This window comes from Doryrhamphus excisus, chromosome 6 (assembly GCF_030265055.1).
Source record: "Doryrhamphus excisus isolate RoL2022-K1 chromosome 6, RoL_Dexc_1.0, whole genome shotgun sequence".
Taxonomy (NCBI): domain Eukaryota; kingdom Metazoa; phylum Chordata; class Actinopteri; order Syngnathiformes; family Syngnathidae; genus Doryrhamphus; species Doryrhamphus excisus.
In genome coordinates this window covers 9,042,559-9,062,022 of record NC_080471.1, presented here as the reverse complement: position 1 = coordinate 9,062,022, position 19,464 = coordinate 9,042,559, and the positions used below count along the sequence as shown (strand labels likewise).

General features: G+C 43.1%; 1 protein-coding gene across 2 annotated transcripts; it reads left to right on the top strand.

Annotated features, from left to right (window-relative positions):
• The first annotated feature begins 100 nt into the window (after nucleotides 1–100).
• acanb (aggrecan b) lies at nucleotides 101–19,233 on the top strand. Of its 2 annotated transcripts, none has more exons than XM_058076454.1 (19): nucleotides 101–192; nucleotides 5,686–5,741; nucleotides 10,601–10,679; nucleotides 10,805–11,188; nucleotides 11,294–11,468; nucleotides 11,955–12,082; nucleotides 12,172–12,465; nucleotides 12,564–12,758; nucleotides 12,842–13,016; nucleotides 13,092–13,219; nucleotides 13,303–13,596; nucleotides 13,680–13,787; nucleotides 13,879–13,986; nucleotides 14,099–15,364; nucleotides 15,447–15,605; nucleotides 15,767–15,849; nucleotides 15,941–16,085; nucleotides 16,228–16,410; nucleotides 16,590–19,233. In XM_058076454.1, exons 3-19 carry the CDS (start codon nucleotides 10,607–10,609, stop codon nucleotides 16,679–16,681), a joined length of 3,990 nt encoding a protein of 1,329 aa, XP_057932437.1. In that variant the 5' UTR covers nucleotides 101–192; nucleotides 5,686–5,741; nucleotides 10,601–10,606; the 3' UTR covers nucleotides 16,682–19,233. The 2 variants fall into 2 exon arrangements, with proteins under 2 accessions (XP_057932437.1, XP_057932436.1); XM_058076453.1 differs by lacking the exon at nucleotides 101–192 and adding an exon at nucleotides 454–491.
• Nucleotides 19,234–19,464: the final 231 nt, after the last annotated feature.

Sequence of the window (19,464 nt, the reverse complement as noted above, 5' to 3'; positions counted from 1 at the left end):
TAAATAGTTATAATAGTAAATAAAAGTTATGAATAACAATTATGCATTATACATTGTATGTCGTCCATTCATTCGTTTTCTACCGCTTATCCTCACGAGGGTCGTGGGGGTGCTGGAGCCTATCCCAGCTGTCTTCGAGCGAGAGGCGGGGTACACCCTGGACTGGTTGCCAGCCAATCACAGGGCACCATTGTATGTCATAGAATTATATTCATTCATTTTCTACCGCTTTTTCCTCACGAGGGTCGCGGGGGGTGCTGGAGCCTACCCCAGCTGTCTTTGGGCGAGAGGTGGGGTACACCTTGGACTGGTCGCCAGCCAATCACAGGGCACCATTGTATGTCATAGAATTATATATTCATTCATTCATTCATTTTCTATCGCTTTTTCATCACAAGGGTCACGGGGGTGCTGGAGCCTACCCCAGCTGTCTTCTGGCAAGAGGCGGGTTACACCTTGGACTGGTCACCAGCCAATCACAGGGCACCATTGTATGTCATAGCATTATATATTTATCGGAATTTTATATTATCAGTACCTAGTAGCTAGCACTATCGCTAGTAGCTATCTAGCGCTATTGCTAGCTAGCTGGTCAATTGAAACTGAATGTTATCTTTACAAAGGCAATTTTCAAACAGCTTTCATATGAGATGTACTGTTGAGTGAGGTGTTTTACATGTAAAATACACATTTTAATTGGTGAACCTCTTCATTTTAGCCGTTAGCCAGACAGCTAGCAGTTACCAGTGGGAATGGCACAACAAGCCTTGCATTGATCTCTTTCCTTGGCTTCCCTTTGAGTGACATATCCGGATGGCAGCCAGACTACCTGGTATGGTTGATGGCAGCCTGGCGTGTCGTCAAGAAATCTATCCCATAATGCAACAGGGGGCATGAGAAGCCTGGTTTGTGTCGTACATAAGGAAGTAGTGTTCTCAGCAAAAACAAGCCCAGCAACTTAAAATCTCCCTCCTTCAAAATCTTAGTCTATCAGGATCTATGCTGCATTCAAAATTTCACTTGATATTACGTAATATGTCTTAAAAAAGAGTACATTGAATGAAGGCCGCAGTGTTTTGCTTGTAACGTATTGCAGTGGCTTGTCACGTGCCTCCGGACAAACAAGTCTTTGTTGTCGTTTGGCTTCTACGGGACAGGAAAAATGAGGTGGAAAGGTCTATTGGACACACTCACAACTTCTAGTCATCCATCCTTTTTCTATGCCGCTTATCCTCACTAGTGTCGCAGGGTATGCTGGAGCCTATCCCAGCTGACTTCAGGCCTGAGGCGGAGTACACCCTGTACTGGTGGCCAGCCAATCACAGGGCACATATAGACAAACAACCATTCACAGTCATGGACAATTTGGCGTCTCCAATTAACCTAGCATGTTTTTGGAATGTGGGAGGAAACCGGAGTACCCGGAGAAAACCCACGCATGCACGGGGAGAACATGCAAACTCCACACAGAGATGCCAAGCAGAGAAAGTAATTAACAATATACCTCTGCCAAAAGTGACAAAACAATTGTGTTTGTAGGCTACTTCCTGGTTCCTGGAGGATGGTAAACAAATGGGCGGAACCATTACGATTCTATAGGGGTGGTTGTACGGAAACGAATGAGAATGGGCCCTCCAAAACAGGACTCAGTCAGACTCCTTTTTATTGCAAAATCATGGACTTCAATTAAAAAAAAACAAAAAAAAAACAGAACAAATAAAGTCACATTATTTTTAGGGATATTTTTCCAGAAAATGTAGGTTCAACACCAACATTTAATTTTATTTACAAAAGATTTTACTGTATTATTCTTACTATAAATATAATGTGGCATGATGAAGCATTTTATCTAAAGTCAACATGGAATGAGACATTTTTTCAGGACTCCTCCTACCCTTCAGCGAAATATTTCGTGGGTTGATCCAGACATTTTTGGGGGTAAATGGAGGACCTCCTCCATTTGTGAACAGACATGGTCACCATAGCTGTCAGCGTGTCTCACACATACTCATGTATACATTTAAATTTAGTGAGCACAGCAGCCATAAAGCCGCCATTCACGTCCGCGGGGAAGGCTGTGAAAAAAAAAACGTCCCTCCCACTTGATGGACTGCAAGAGACTGTGTCAACACAGACGCACACACAGGTCAGGAGGAGATGCTCGGCCAGGACTGAGTGAAAGAAGGTCTTATGTCGGCACACTAACACACTAACACTGTACGTAGCCGTCCTTTTATATCCATGTAATGACACTAAAATGATAAAAATGAATCTAATAATTATAAATCATGTTGTAAAAATCTCCATTCAATGTATTAGAACATACAGGAACATGTTTGTGGTCATGTGATACGCAACCACCCACAAATGGGAGGGCCCCTCCAGAAATGTTCTATTAAAAACAGCCAATTGTACAAAAATATGATACCTGACATTTGAATATTTGCTGTAGAGAACGAGGTGGTCCCTGTATATGAAGCACACGTGTAAGACACAGGACAGTAGTACATTCATCGGTCTATATCTGTGTGTGTAAATATATATTTGCGTGTACTTTCTATTTCCTGAGCCGTCAGTGTTGTCAGGGTGTTTCTGCACACATTCATAAGAGGGAATCCTATTGGAGTACTCACAAGTCAGTCTTGTCGCAAAAATGAGGTGTGGCAGATGGTTAGGTTAGGTGAAAAAAACCACACACACGTTCATAAAGAAGCTTTATATGTAAAACCTTACAAGGTCACCAGAGCAGAGCTGACATATTTCAGTGTGGAAAAGCCATCTACTAGAACAGACAAAGATGGAAGTGAAGCAGGCCACTCCAGGAAAAACAGGAAGACTATCTTAACAGATACACGTACAACGCATCGACTGTACATTAACAGGAGGACATCAGCTAAAACAAAAAACACATCACCTGAAACAGGTGGACTAAATCACCCGAATCAGTCAAAATTCACCAATCATAAGTTGAGGAATGCATCAGCCCAAAATAGGCCAACATACACACTTAAATGTTTCAGATCATCAAACAAATGTAAATATTAGCCAGTGACAACACATGTGAACACAAAATTCCGTTTTTAAAAGAAAAGGCAAAAAAAAAAAAATCCTAACAGCCCCAGACCATCACACTACTACCACTATGTTTTACTGTTGGTATGATGGAGACCGGAGTTCGATTCTACGCTCGGTCATCTCTGTGTGGAGTTTGCATGTTCTCCCCGTGCATGCGTGGGTTTTCTCCGGGTACTCCGGTTTCCTCCCACATTCCAAAAACAAGCGAGGTTAATTGGCGACTCCAAATTATCCATAGGTATGAATGTGAGTGTGAATGGTTGTTTGTCTATATGTGCCCTGGGATTGGCTGGCCACCCCGCCTCTCGCTCGAAGACAGCTGGGATAGGCTCCAGCATACCCCACGACCCTTGTGAGGATAAGCGGTATATAAAATTGATGGAATAACCGTAATTACGTATTTGCTATTTCTGACATCCCTTATAATAACATGACATTATAACAAGAGAGAAACAGGCTGAAAGCTAAATGATAACAGGCAGAGTGTATCATATTGAGGATTGAGTGACACAGGCAGAGGGGGGGATAGAGGGGGGTGGTCACAACAGCAAAAAAGTGCAACAAAATCAGGAGGGACTGCTTGACAGAAACAGAAAATGCATTAGCTGACAGGTGGAGTGCATTCAGGTGTTTCTCATAAAGGGAACAAAGCACATCAACTGAACCATAGGTAAAAGTGTGTGTGTGTGTGTGTGTGTGTGTACCTCCACAGTCACCCCTGAGAAGAACCTGTGTTGTGTGTCATGATGCCAGCTTCTGGTCATGTTTGCCCTCGGAGCTCGTAAAAGGAATGTGAGTCATACATTAACGTGTACATACAGTAAGATCAGTTTAATGGACACGATGATGGTCTTATTTTAAATGTCATGACAGCGTCAGCATACTGTAGCTGTACATACAGTTTTACATACATTTTAGAGTACATTAAAGCAAAAAAAAAAAGCCACTTGTCGCCATGTTTTCGTTTGAACCTCTGGCCTCAAAGTGTGCGTCACGAGTGTGGCGAGCACAGAGGTCGCATTGACACATCTGAATGGCGTTTTGGTGGGAGACACGCCTCTTTTAACGCTCGCGTACACAAGAGGTGGAACACATGCTCGTACAAACACCAACAACTGTTTTCGTTACAGTCATGCTGGAAACTTAAGCAGAGCAACGTTTGGTTTCCAGCAGCCAAATATGGACGTAAGGAAGACTTCAAAAACGTGACAATGATGAAACACCTCATCCACCATTGCACTCGTAGCCAAAACGGGTCACATTGGATTCGAACAGGAATATTTATCAGCACTGCCTGTTTAGCATGACAAAAATATATGATCTCCCGCACTTTTTTATGTTTTTTAGGTGTATTTTTTTTAAGGAAGCCATGAAAATGTCCCGGTTTTCATTGGGTTCTTAAACTAACCCTGAGAGGCTGCTGCCGTGTTTGAATTAGTGTTGCCAATAACCTGCAAAAAGCCAAAGAAAAAGCAAGACCTAGGCAGAGAGTTAATTCTCAGACACTTGCCCAGTTGAAGACTCTTAAGAAAAGGCAACGACAGTTGAATTTCTTTTATGAAATTATTGGTTACGTTCCAAAACTTTACAAGCATTTATCCCAAGCAGTCTTTAGTATTAGTATTAGTATTAGAATTAGCATTAGCATTAGCATTAATATTAGTATTATCATTATCATTATCATTAGCATTAGCATTAGCATTAGCATTAGCATTAGCATTAGCATTAGCATTAGCATTAGCAGTAGCATTAACATTTGCATTAGTATTAGTATTCGAATATCACTATCTAACTATATCACAGTTTCCATACATCCATCCATTTTCTGTACCACGGGTATGCTGGAGCCTATCCCAGCTGTCTTCGGGCAAGAGGCGGGGTACACCCTGGACTGGTGGCCAGCCAATCACAGGGCACATATAGACAAACAACCATTCACACTCACATTCATACCTATGGACAATTTGGAGTCACCAATTAACCTAGCATGTTTTTGGAATGTGGGAGGAAACCGGAGTACCTGGAGAAAACGGGGAGAACATATACACTCCACACAGAGATGCCGGAGCGGGGAATCGAACCTTAGTCTCCCAGCCTACGCGCTAACCACTCGAATCATAATTAAATCATAACTTATCACAGTTTTGTGGTTGACTATGGCTTATTATTAGTTCAAAAATATTGAAAGAGAAGTAATATGTAGTATTGTGGTCACTAGGTATCTTTAATGTCATGACACATGAGGTTCAAGTCCATTACCTAGCTCCAGTGGCCCCCAGGTAAATTGAGTTTGAGACCCCTGTGTTAATCATTATACCTGTAGCACTTTTAAACTTCATCAAGTCCAGCATCCAGGCTAGATTTTGGAGAAACCACTTCCACACCACTATTGTGAGACTGCAACTGATTAAAACATTTATCATGATTGCATGTCCGCATCAGTTTGTACACAGCTTGACCTCAGACATGGCAACATGGCAAGGAAGGAGCATCTCCCTCACCCTCGTCCTTTCCTCCATCCCTCCCTCCTTCCCTTCCCTCCCTCCTCTTTTCCAGCATCTAAATGTGTGGTAGCGTTTGAATAAAGCTTCTTTCTGCTCTCCTACACAGGCAGGAGCCAGAGGCCCCCACAGTTACTGGCACCGGGAGCTTGCAGAGCATCAACGGTACGTTTGCCGCTCAATACCGGGAATTAGGTTTTTTTTGGGGGAATGGTAACGGATCACTAACTTGTTGATTGTCATTTATTCGAATGAGCAGATATGTGTTAAGATGTGAGTACATTGATGGTGCTGGCTTGTAGGATTTGGACTTTTGAGCTCTTTTTTTGCATGAAAATGTTATTAATTATAATTTAAAGACATGCAAAGGTGGTGAAACGGTGCTGCGTCATGTGATGATGGTTTGATTGTTTTGATGCCAAATTCTTATAATAGCTAAAACTGTTTCATGAATCAATAGCTGGTTTCTTTGACATGAATATTTCATACAAATATTCATCATGGTTCCACTTTTTTTTTCCATATCTGACTGAAAACTAAAAACTTTCTGTGTGAAGCACCTTAGCAGTCTTGCAATGTTTCTCCATGGAGGCGAGGTCCCGTTGCTATGGTGACATCGGGCTCCTCGGCTTCCTTTTGTGAATTACAATTTGGGGATTTGAGGACTGAAAAGGACTTTCCGGGGCAAATGGCTACTAAATGGACACCGATATTGCTAACTAATACTGCATAGTACCTGTGCCGTGTTTTGTGTACATTACATTACAGTACAGTATATGTGACCATGTGACCACCTTTAACCACCTGTGTTTTTCTCCTACACGCCTGTTCCACTGTACAAGAGTGTGTGTGTTCTCAAGTATAAGACTTACAGTATGTCACATACACACACACACACACACACATGCATTTCCTATAGCATCATACGTGCGCTGCCACACATCACCTGGCTGATCTGTGAGTGTTGCTCTATGTGTGTTCATATCAATGTCCGCTCTGTTCTGTCGCCCTCGAGGGTTTGTTTGGGGGGGGGCAAGGGGGGGTTTGTGGCGGTGGGGGTGCATCCCCTCTCTGGATTCCCGCCCTGTGTTTACCTTGGCAGGCTTGCACCTCTCCCAAAAAGCCCTGCCCCTGTCCGTAAGCTGGAACAAACCAAGGCCTCATTGGCCATCACCTCGGCCGAGAGCGGAACATACCACAGTGACCGGAGAGGAGAGCCGCCCCCGCCCCCCGCCCCACCCCTCAATGAATGAACGCACTGTAGGGAGAAGGCTCATAGTTAGTATACTTCTAAAGCAATATTCCTCATAAAGAGCTTACATGGTTTCAACTACGTATTTTGGCCTCCTTTGTGGAAGATTTGTCTTTGGTTAGACGGGTTTCTGCCACACGAGAGTGTGAGGATTCTCGTTAGTTTCATGTTACTTTTGGCAATCACCGTCCCAAAGAATGGAGAATATAGTGGAAATTTTGTGAGGAAAAAACAGACGCAAAGGTACCAGAATAAAGTTGAAATAGTGCAAAAACACAATTTCGTGAGGAAAAGGTCTAAATCTTATGAGAGTAAAATTGTAATGTGACAAAAATAATTTTTTTTCATTTTGTCGGGAAAAGAGTTAATTACAAGACTAAGGCAACGTTACAAGACTAAAGTCGGAATCACAAGCAAAAAAGAAACCATAGAACAATAAAGTTTCCATTTTGTGGGAAACAGCAATGTAAAGTTATGAGAATAATGTTGCAAAAAAAACACAAAGTTACCAGAAATAAGTTGTAATTACAAAAATGGAGTCATAATTGTCCAGTTACAAAATTCAAGAATAAAGTCAAAATGTTACAAGAATGCAAATGCAAATTTGAAGAACAAGCAGTCATAATTTTGCAATAATAAAGTGGGGAACAGGTCGGCATGGCGGTCTAGTGGTTAGCGCGCAGACCTCACAGCTAAGAGACCAGGGTTCAATTCCACCCTCGGATATCTCTGTGTGGATTTTGCATGTTCTCCCCGTGCATGCGTGGGTTTCCTCCCACATTTCCAAAAACATTGGCCACTCCAAATTGTCCATAGGTATGAATGTGAGTGTGAATGGTTGTTTGTCTATATGTGCCCTGTGATTGGCTGGCCACCAGTCCAGGGTGTACCCCGCCTCTCGCTCGAAGACAGCTGGGATAGGCTCCAGCACCCCTGCGACCCTCGTGAGGAAAAGCGGTAGAAAATGAATGAATGAATGAATGAAAGTGGGGAACATTTTCTAAGGAAAAAAGTGGCAAAATCAGGCAAGTGTTAACGTTCCATGAATAAAGTCTGAATTTGAACGAATAAAGACCCAACGTTATGAGAATAAAGTCACGTTATTAGAAGTTCTAAGTTGTAATTTTGTGGGAAAAAAAAGAATAGAGTCTGAATTCCATGAGAAATACGTTGTAATGTAACATTTGTATAAAAACAGTTTTAGCAACAGTTTAGTTGTCAAAAGGTTCAAATGACAAACATTGACATTGCTCATATGAGTAATTATTATTGTTATGTTGTTACTTGGTTTAAGTGAACCCAGTTTGGATTCCATAATGTTTAAAAGGCGTCCATTTCCATTTTAACCTAATGAGCCATTTAGACCAAATAGCTAGAAGAGGCTTGACTTTGTGTTTATTATTGGAGAGCCCTTTGCTTTTCTTGTGTACTCCTCACCGTTTCCATCTCCAACTCGGAAAAACTTTCACTGTTCCTTGTTGGAATGTATTTTTAGTAAAGGCTGTAAAAGGTTTTTTTAAAAGCAGTCAAAGAAAGAAAAATACATTTGGTGGAAAGTTGTCCCTAAAAATAAGAGGACAACATGGAGTCAGCTGTTGCACACGACGTCATTGGTCAACAAGGCTGTCTGTGTGGCGTTCCCGAGCTAACGTTGCCTCCCTGATGGCAAATATTGCTCCTACTTGTGTTCCCACTTCCACGCTCGCACAACTTCATCCTCTTTTTGCTGTGTCACTTCCACTCCTTTTCCAGCAGACTGCCCTCCTGTGGTCACAATCTGTCAGTGCGTGTTCTGCGAGTAGGCGTGTCCTCCAGCACAAGGAGACTACAGTAGTGAACTATTCAGAGTACACGTCAGCCTTGTGGAACCATGAGATCAAATAAGCCATGCGGTAATCACCGACTCCCCTGATGTGGTTTGGAGTCAGTGAATGCAGCATTGAATGATGACTACGGATGTTTGTATACGTTTGGCTAAATGGTTATTCAGAGAAGGAACATATACATCGGGGGTCTCAAACACGCGGCACGCGGGCCAAATGTGGCCCGCAGGACACTAGTTTGAGGCCCCCGCCTTGATATGAAAGTTTAATGTTAGTGCGGCCCATGCAAATTTGATATGGATGCTGTATGGTATCATGTACCCAGAAAAAATTATTACGTTTGATTAATGTTCATGTTAAAGGTTAAATAACTGTTAATAGTTATCCTCCCTATCCGTGTGGAAGTGGTAAGTTTTTGCCTATTTAAGTTTAAAGGAAATAACTTGAAGGCTACCGTTTAGGACGCTAGTTCCAGGGTTTTTTTTTGGAAAACCTGATGCGGCCCAGCCTTGCCCAGACCCTAGCTCCAGTGGCCCGCAGGTAAATTGAGTTTGAGACCCCTGATATATATACCTTACATACATGCAGTACTAATACACACAAAATCACAGAAGAAAATAATTTTTTTTAAATGCCATTGGATAAATAATATAGTCATGGGAGAACATAAGTCAAGTCAAGTTTGTTGATATATAGCAAAATCACAAAAGAGTCTCAAAGGACTTAAAGCTGGCAATAATCGACGACACTCCCTGATGTGAACCCCCATATGGGCAAGAAAAAACTCCAAACCCCATTTGGGGGAAAAAGAAACCTTAACAAAATTCAACAGTACGTGTTCCTCATTACTGTGTAAATGACTATTGCTGACATTGAGTAACACATGTTTCTGTACTTAGTTTAATGCAGACACAATTCAGCCAAACATCCAAAGACCTTTTGACCAGTTTCCCTTTTAAAAGTGGGACAAAAATCTGCAAATCTATTCAAGCTCACTGAATCATTCGTCGCCCTCTTATTTGGGACACTGAAAAAAATTCCTGTGCTCGGCGACAGAGTGACTGAAATGATATTAGAGACGTCATAAAACTTACTGAGTGGATGTGAAGTCCATCCAGAATAACAGGAAGGTAAATGTATTATGTAAATGTAAATAATTATGAAAGGTTTTATCTTGATCAGGGGTCTCAAAAATGCGGCCCGCGGGGACACTAGTTTGAGGCCCCCGCCCCCATCCTGATATGGATGCTGTATGGTATCATGTACCCAGAAAAAATTATTACGTTTGATTAATGTTCATGTTAAAGGTTAAATAACTGTTAATAGTTATCCTCCCTATCCCTGTGGAAGTGGTAAGTTTTTGGCTATTTAAGTTTAAAGGAAATAACTTGAAGGCTACCGTTTAGGTCGCTAGCTCTCTGGTTTGCGAGTTAGCATGTGTCTCAAGACCCTGAAGTTGCGCAATATGTTGTAAATAAAGAGTATAAATGTGACTATAGTCATGTTTTGTCATGTCTACAGGGCTCTAATAATGCTTTGTTCATTTTAATCTGAAAAAAATAATTTGTCTACCCACCAACTATATGTGGTTTGTTAAGTTTTTATTATTTGCCGTTTTATTATTATATTTATTTATTTATTTATTACTGATTGATTGATTTTCTTTTTTTCATTTTATTTTGTGTAGAAAAATAAAAAGTAAGATATTTGAGAACAGTGGAATGTTTTATCAGAGCTTTTCTTGTAGAAAACCAGAACCAAAGCAAAGTTTATTCATTTTTCTGTTTTTAATAAATGCGTTTTTGGGGTTTTTTTTTTGGAAAACCTGATGCGGCCCAGTCTCACCCAGACTCTAGCTCCAGTGGCCCCCAAGTAAATTGAGTTTGAGACCCCTGATCTTGATGAATGTTTTAATACGGGTTTTATCAAGCGCTTTTCATTTCTTTTAGGTAAAGATGAACTCCCTGCTTCTGCTGTGTACGTCTTTGCCCTTCATCTTGGCAACAACATCATTTCAACATCAGGATGGTACAACAGATATACACTTACTGACAAAAATAATATCACGTTCAATAATAACTAGTAAAAGATGTTTAATGCCATATAACTCACAGAATCCTCAAACAAATGAAAGTGATCTTTTTTTCCGTCAGAAAAAGATGGCACATTGCGTGTCAGCATCCCACTGGAGATGCCACTCCGCCCCCTACTGGGCGGCAAAGCAGTGGTGCCCTGCTACTTCCAGGACAACACTGTGAGCGACCCCGGCGCCCCGACGATCGCCCCACTCTCCCACCGCATCAAATGGACCTTTGTCACCAAGGAGAAAGTCAGCACCATTCTGGTGGCGTCGGAGGGCAAAGTTCACGTGGAGATGGAGTATCTGGACAGAGTCACAATGGTCAACTACCCACTTGTGCCCACTGACGCCAGCTTGGAGGTAACGGAGCTGAGGTCCAGAGACTCAGGAACCTACCGCTGCGAGGTGATGCAAGGGATCCATGACAACTCTGACACGGTGGACATACAGGTTCAGGGTATGCCATCCAAGCTTGTAGATTTCCGTTTTATTTAGGAATCAAGGTCCAAACTGTACCAAACAGAACGTATTCCTTCTCAAGTTTTGTCTGTTTGACTCCCAGGTATTGTGTTCCACTACCGCGCCATCACCACTCGGTACACTCTCACTTTTGAGAAGGCCAAGGCTGCTTGTATCCAAAACAGCGCCACCATCGCCACCCCGGCCCAACTGCAGGCAGCCTACGATGATGGATACCACCAGTGTGATGCCGGATGGCTGTCGGATCAGACTGTCCGGTAGTATTCATGGACTTCTTCTAGTCTACCAAGGAATTGTGGCTTCTTAAATTCCTTTTTCCTCACGAGGGTCGCGGGGGTGCTGGAGCCTATCCCAGCTGTCTTGGGCGAGAGGCGGGGTACACCCTGGACTGGTGGCCAGCCAACCACAGGGCACATATAGAACAACCATTTCAACAACCATTCAAACTCATTCATACCTTTTGACAATTTGGAGTCGCTAATTAACCTAGCATGTTTTTGGAATGTGGGAGGAAACCGGAGTACCCAGAGAAAACCCACGCATGTACGGGGAGAACATGCAAACTCTACACAGAGATGGTCGAGGGTGGAATCGAACCCTGGTCCTCCTAGCTGTGAGGTCTGCGCGCTAATCACTCGACCGCCGTGCCGCCGGCTTCTTAAATACCCAGGAAAAAACAGCAATAGGATTGGATGATTTTCTTTAGTCCAGGTACTGATTCCCCTGTGTCTTGTCCTTTTGAGATACCCCATCCATGAGCCTCGGGAGGAATGCTACGGAGACAAGGAAAACTTCCCCGGCGTGAGAACCTATGGCGTGAGAGACATCAATGAGACTTATGATGTCTACTGTTTTGCAGAAAAGATGGCAGGTACATTTATTGACAGGATGCGCACCACCTAACCCTGCAGAATACTATGGTTTCCACCGGTTTAACACCGACTGTGTTTCTCCTCCCAGGCAGAGTCTTCTACTCGATGTCCGTAGAGAAGTTCACCTTCGATGAAGCCAGCGACCAGTGCACCAAACTGGGCGCCAGGCTTGCCACCACCGGCGAGCTTTACCTGGCCTGGAAGGGCGGCATGGATGTGTGCAACGCCGGTTGGCTGGGTGACAGAAGCGTACGCTACCCCATCAACATCGCTAGGCCTCAGTGTGGAGGTGGACTTCTGGGAGTCAGAACGGTGTACCTGTTCTCCAACCAGACAGGATACCCCTTCCCGGATTCTCGTTACGATGCTATCTGCTTCCAAGGTACATGCTTAACATTTGATGGGGGTGTGACAGGTACAGTGTGGAAATCTCCGTGGGAAAGGAACATGGAAACAAATGGGATATTGTCACATCAACAGGTAGCGATGACGAAGGTGCGGTTCCTGGTAGAACCACTCTTTTCCCTGAGATCATCAGCATAACCCCAGCACCTGGACTTTATCCAGGCTTCACACCCATTCCTGATGGTCAGGAGATCAAGCATGGAGGTGTGGATATTCTCACCCCGAAGTCCGTCACTCCTACATTCACAGACGCTGCAATGGCACCCACTGGTAAAACCCCGGAGGACCATCAACCATAACCATAATATTCCAGAGAGTCCTTAAACCAAAATTTTTCCTTTCTTCACACATAGGCGTCGTGTTCCACTACCGCTCAATTACTGGTCGGTATACTTTGACCTTTTTTGAGGCCCAGCAAGCCTGCAAGAGCATTGGAGCGGTCATTGCCAGCCCCCAGCAGCTGCAGGCAGCCTTTGAGAAAGGCCTTCATCAATGTGACGCTGGATGGCTCGGTGACCAGACTGTCAGGTAATTTCAGGACAGGTTTACTACTCGGAATTCAACAGAAGGGGTGTTATTAAAAACCTACAAATCCTCTGTTAGGTATCCCATCGTATCACCTCGAGATAACTGTGCCGGTAACCTGCTGCACCTTCCAGGAGTCAGATCATACGGTCTGAGGCCAGACTCGGAGCGCTATGATGTGTTTTGCTATGTGGAACGTCTCCAAGGTGAGACCCATTCACGTCTGTGTTGTCAACACCAAATGTATATTTTAGTCCTGCATTTGAACTCTTCAATGCTCTCAACCAAGGTGAGGTCTTCTTCACCAGCGACTATGACAGCTTCTCCTACGAGGAAGCCGTGCAGCACTGTGAGAACCTCAACACCACACTGGCCACGACTGGACAGTTGTTTGCCGCCTGGAACCAAGGTCTTGATAAGTGCCGCCCAGGCTGGCTGATGGACCGCAGCGTCCGCTATCCCATCACAAGTCCCAGATCTCACTGCGGGGGCGGCCAGGTGGGCGTGCACATCATCTACGCTTTCCCCAACCAGACAGGTTTTCCTGATGAGCATTCCCGCTATGATGCCTACTGTTTCAAAGGTAGGAAGTACTTAGTTGTGTGGTCAGGTTAACAGGACTTACCCCAACTTCACTATCATGTTCTTTGATTCTGTGTTGTACAGCTGAAAAACCTGCAGTTGACAGCAACAATGAAACCATTTACGACCTGTTACTGACGACGGATGTTATCAACAAGACAACAGTCGCAGTTGATCACTCCACTCCGACTAGTAAGATACTTGTAGACCTTGGGTCTGAACTTATTGTTGTTTTAGTCAGTTAAGGTTGTTGATGTGGCCCTTTGTGGTTTTTGTCCTCTAGTTGAACCTACCATGGGCTACAATGACACTGAACCAAGTCTAAATGTTACTGACATAGAAGAGATGATTCAGAAGACCAACACCACGACACATCTAACTGTTCCTACTGGTAAGATAGATGGAATGGACAGCGTGGATATAAACAGGGTCTAGAATGTGTATTTACCGTAATTTCCAATTAAAAGTCATGAATGTATCTGTGTCTGCATCTTGACCTGCAGTTCCTGTTGATGGTTCTGGCTCTGGTTCTGGCCTCGGATCAGGCGATCATTCAGCCAGTGGTGATATCTCAGGGGAGTCTAGCACCACCAGTGGGAGCGGAACCTCCGGTTCAGGAGTGGATGTCACCTTCAGTGGGCACACGGACATCTTGTCTGGAGATCATTCTGCTTCTGGTGATCCACATGAAGCAGAGGGTGGAAGTACAATTATCTTCACATCAGGGGAACCGTCCAGTGCATCGGGATCTGGATCTCGCTTTGTTACATTTGGATCTGGATCCGGCTTTGTTGCATCAGGATCTGGATCGGGCTTAATTACATCAGGAGATGGTTCTGGCTTTGTTGCATCAGGAGCTGGATCTGGTTTCATTGCATCAGGAGGTGGATCTGGCTTTGTTGCATCGGGAGCTGGATCTGGCTTCATCCCATCAGGATCAGGTTCAGCCAGTGGCAGTGGAGACATGAGTGGCAGTGGCGGTGACATACTGATCAACACACTGGACGGAAAGGAGGAAGAGCTGTTGAACCCGACTCTCACTGAGCAAGAGCTGGGTAGCGGTGTCTTGTGGACTTCGGGAATGTCTGGATCAGGAAGTATGTCTGGATCAGGAAGTTTGTCTGGATCAGGAGACATTTATGGATCTGCTGATCTGTATGGATCAGGAGTTATGTCTGGATCGGGAGGGATGTCCGGATCAGGAGGCATGTCTGGGTCGGACATCAGTGGATTCTCCAGTATCTCCTTCATAGACAGCAGTGGCATTGACCTAACAGTCCTGCCATCAGGAGAGCAGGAGTTGTCTGGATATCATCCCTTTGCATCAGGCTTCCCCAGTGGCTTTCCAAGTGGTTTTCCAGCTAGCGCTTCCGGCAGTGGTTCTGCCTCTGGCCAACCTTTTCAGACGGATGGTGACATCATCTTTTTAACAGAAGATGGGATAAAGGAGGTTACTATTTCTGCACCAACACACCATCCAGAAGAAGGACGGGGCGTAGTAGAAATAAGTGGCCAGGGAAGTGGTTCTGGAATCCACCTTCAAAGCTCAGGCAATGAGATGCCGACAACTGCAGGGCTTTCCATAGCTCTCCCTCCTGGATCGACCATGACCTACCCAGACTATACTGGTCAATCAGGGCAAGTTGCAGAGGCAGAGGAGCCAACAATCATCATTGTAACCCCAGAGCCTACTAACATCAGTCCAACAACAGTGCCATCAGTTTCACTGGCAACCCCTGCTGTGGTGGAGCAGCCAGAAGTTGAAGAGGGTATGTGCATTGAGGCTAGTTTAAGCATACCCCCCCCTCTTATTTTCAATGTTTTCAAGGCCAAAATGATTCTTTTGTGCAGCTGTACATGGTTGTCCCGAGGGCTGGTTGGACTTCATGGGAAGCTGTTACCTCCACTTTGCGGACAGACACACCTGGTCAGAAGCTGAGCAGCGTTGCCAGGAGATCAATGCCCACCTGGTCAGCGTTACATCTGAGGAGGAGCAGAAGTTTCTCAACTGTGAGTTATACCATTTGGTAGGACGATTGGGGGTCAGGGGGGCAGAATGGTTGGCATAAGGGCCTCCTAGAGAATGAGATTCAAAGCTTGATCAAACAACACGTGTTATCAGAACAAACGCCTCATAAACTAAACAAACGTTGTCGCTCTGTGGTCCACAGCCAAAGGTCAGGACTACGAGTGGATCGGTCTCAATGACAAAGATGTTCAGAATGAGTTCCGCTGGACCGACGGCAGTCCCCTGGTCAGTCGGATAGACTGATGCATGTTTTATGAGTTTTACTGAATGTTAACGTTATTCAATTGTACAATTTTACAATTTGCAACCTCCCTAGACGTACGAGAACTGGAGGCCCAACCAACCTGATAACTACTTCAACTCCGGAGAGGACTGCGTCGTCATGATCGGACATGAGGGAGGCCAGTGGAATGACGTGCCCTGCAACTATTACCTTCCCTTCTCCTGCAAGACTCAGCCTGGTAGGAACCAACCCCAATCAGCACAACTCCGTTGTCAGTTGCAAAACTTGCAAAACTAGTAAAAACTAGCAAAAACTACTTAGCAAAACTACTTTCTGAACGAAGAGGTCTTGTTCTCATCTTATTTTATCCTTCTTCCCAGTGAGCTGTGGGGCACCCCCAGAGGTGGAACACGGCGCACCGTTGGGTGTCACACGAGAGCGCTACCCAGTCAACTCAAAAGTGCGCTATCAGTGTCAGGCAGGCTACACGCAGCGCCACCTGCCTGTCATACGCTGCATGGAGAACGGGGAGTGGGAGAAGCCGCAAGTCAAATGTACAGAAAGTGAGTTTTGCAAATTTCTATGAGTGAAACATCACAATGTAATATTTTTAAGTGTACTTAAGTGTACGGTCAAATTACCTTTGACTTATGAACGATTTGTTAGAATTATAATCTTTTTTGTTACATTGGTACTGTGCGTATGACATCATCAGCGTGTTCTTCCCTCCTCCCTCCAACAGGTGGCGCCAACAGCAACAGGCTACACAAAAGGTCCGTGAGGAGCAGCAGAAGTAAAGCAGTGATCCGACAGCAGCACAGGAAGACGCTCTGAGCAGGACTGTAAAGCGCACAAGTGAGAGTCACAAAAAGGATCCCTGAATGGACACCTATGCTAATGCCCAACCAAAAATAATCGCATCTCCCTGTCCCTTTTCCTCCAGTGTAAATACAAACAGGAAAGCACATTTAGATGTTATTTATAGAGTCTAATTTATAGCTGTGATCCATGCACAACTACTACAGGAGAAATAGGATTTATTTTTAAAAAAGCAAGAAGCCAATATGAAAGTGTTATTGATAGCAGGTGAATCCTCTCATTGCGTCAACCTACTTTATTTCCAGATCTTTGTTTGTGTTTGCTCTCAAGTGACGACTGTGATTCTCAAGTTCAATTCTCTCTTCTAGCACAGGATTTTATTACATAATAATAAGACGGTTGTTTTTCTTTCCATTGCTTTTGCGAATACAAATTAGGATTCATTTTGAACAAACAACCCTAGGGTAGACACCGAATATTGACATTAGAGCATTGTATTTTAGGCTGATTGAAAGCTCTAAATTGTTGTCAATGTTTACAAAAAAAAGTACCCTTCGAAAACACAAAATTTTCATTGATGTTTAGGAAAACAATTTGCGTTATTACTGTATTTTCTGACTATAAGTCGCTCCGGAGTAAGGGCAAAAATGTCGTGCAAGGCCAAAAATGCATAATTAGGTCAAAAAAAACATACATAAGTTATGTGGAGTTATGTGGAGTTATATGGAGTATAAGTCGCATTTTTTGCAGGTAATTTTATTTTATAAACTACTTGACCAAAACAGACATTACATCATCTTGGAAGGCAAGTTCTAACAATAAACAAATGGAGCACAACTATGAACAGAAAAGGTGTCCAATTTTTATGTAATGTAAACAGTTTTTTCATTTATAAGTCGCTCTGGAGTATAAGTCGCAGGAACAGCCAACCTATGAAAAAAAGTGTAACTTATAGTCCAGAAAATATGGTAATTAAATACTAAATTGGCTTAATTGTTTTTGTATGTTAGTGTCACAGTAAACTTGAGATTGTGTATGATGGTCCCAAAAAATGTACGTTAGGTTCATAAAGACTCAAAATTGACTCAAAAACTTTTCTGAATAAATGTACGCTAGTTTAGCTGAAGAATCAAAATTGTCTTCAGAGTTTACATACATTGGTTCACTAAATAAATGTATGCTAGTTTAACTGATGACTCTCAATTGACTTTACTGTTTACATACCTTAGGTTTATCGGAAACTCAAAATTGTGTTCAATGTTTACCGTAAATTCCAGTGTAAAAGCCGCATCCGCTACATTTACACCTGTGCATATATAAGCTGCACATGTCTAAGTCATAAAATGTCATATTGCGGGGTCGGTCGATGAGTCCATGAGGATCAGGCAGCTCTTTATTTTACAGGAGCCGATCATGAGCTATGTAAGAACTCACAAGCTTATCAACCCATTGGAAATTGCAAGAGGTCATTACTCAATATAAGGATCAGGTTCACAGTGTCATCTTACAAGAAAACACCAAACTCATCACACAGCAACTTAACAGTCAAAAGGTATAACTAAGAAAAAAGTACCAATATGAGTTTAAATGGGGAAAAATATATTTTTTAAGTTTTCCCATAAGTCATTTTGCATAAAACTCATATTGGTACATGTTTGTATATTACATTATATATTCCCTTTAAGTTGTTATGTGTTCTTTGTAAGATGACACCATGAATCAGACTGTTATATTGAGCAGCACGGTATTTAAACAACTAGTAGTAGTACTAGTAGTCGTAGTAGTAGTGGTAGTAGTAAAGCAGATGTCCCAACATTTGAATTTAGTGATAAATTCGCCGCACCGCTGTATAAGCTGAAAGGGTTCAAAGTTTAAGAAAAGAGCAGTGGCTTATACACCAGAAATTACGGTACTAGGTTCAATAAATACTGTAAATTGTCTTTGACATTTCTGAATAAATGTACGCTAGTTTAGCCAAGGACTCAAATTGTCTTTACTGTTTATGGTCATTGGTTCATGAAACAATTGTTATGTGCATCAAAGACTCCAAATTGCCTTGGACATTTCTGAATAAACGTACGCTAGTTTAACTGACGACTCTAAATTGACTTTATTGTTTAAGTACCTTAAGTTACACATACGTTTGTTTAGTCTCAGACTCAAAGTGGTGTCCATACACAAATTGTTTATGAAAAGACATACTTCTTTGATGCAAAATTTCTGCTTTGTTGACGACTTCAATGTTGACTTCACTCTCATTTAGTTCAGGATCATGTTTTGTTACTGCAATTTGCACCTCAGCAAACTCTGAAGGGCACACACCGCAATAATCGCGTTAGTCTGTGAATAAAAAGAAGACATACATTAAAATAGTTACTGTTAGCTGAGACCCGTCGCTGGCTCCACGCATGGGACTCACTGTAAATATTTGACACTACAAAATTGTGTGAACAGCAGGATCTGTCAGTAACTTTCATCAAGCATACCGTTTATTTAATCCTGAACTATCCTGTGTAGTTTAGTTAAACAGAGTAGAACAAAAAAAAAAGATGTTTTTAGTTGACAAAGCCAGTTACGGGGGAGCGGGGGGGGGGGGGGGGGGGTGAATTTGAGAAAACGAAGTGGTCAACAATGTTGGTTTTTGGTGTTTTAAAATGTGTCCTTTTGTGTCATTTGCATGAGAGAGCAAAAATATCACACCCGACGTAAGCACCCCTCCACAAAGCAGGCAAAATATTGTACATGTAAACAGATGAAATGAACTTTTGCTTGGTTTATGTTGTCACACTGTAAAGACA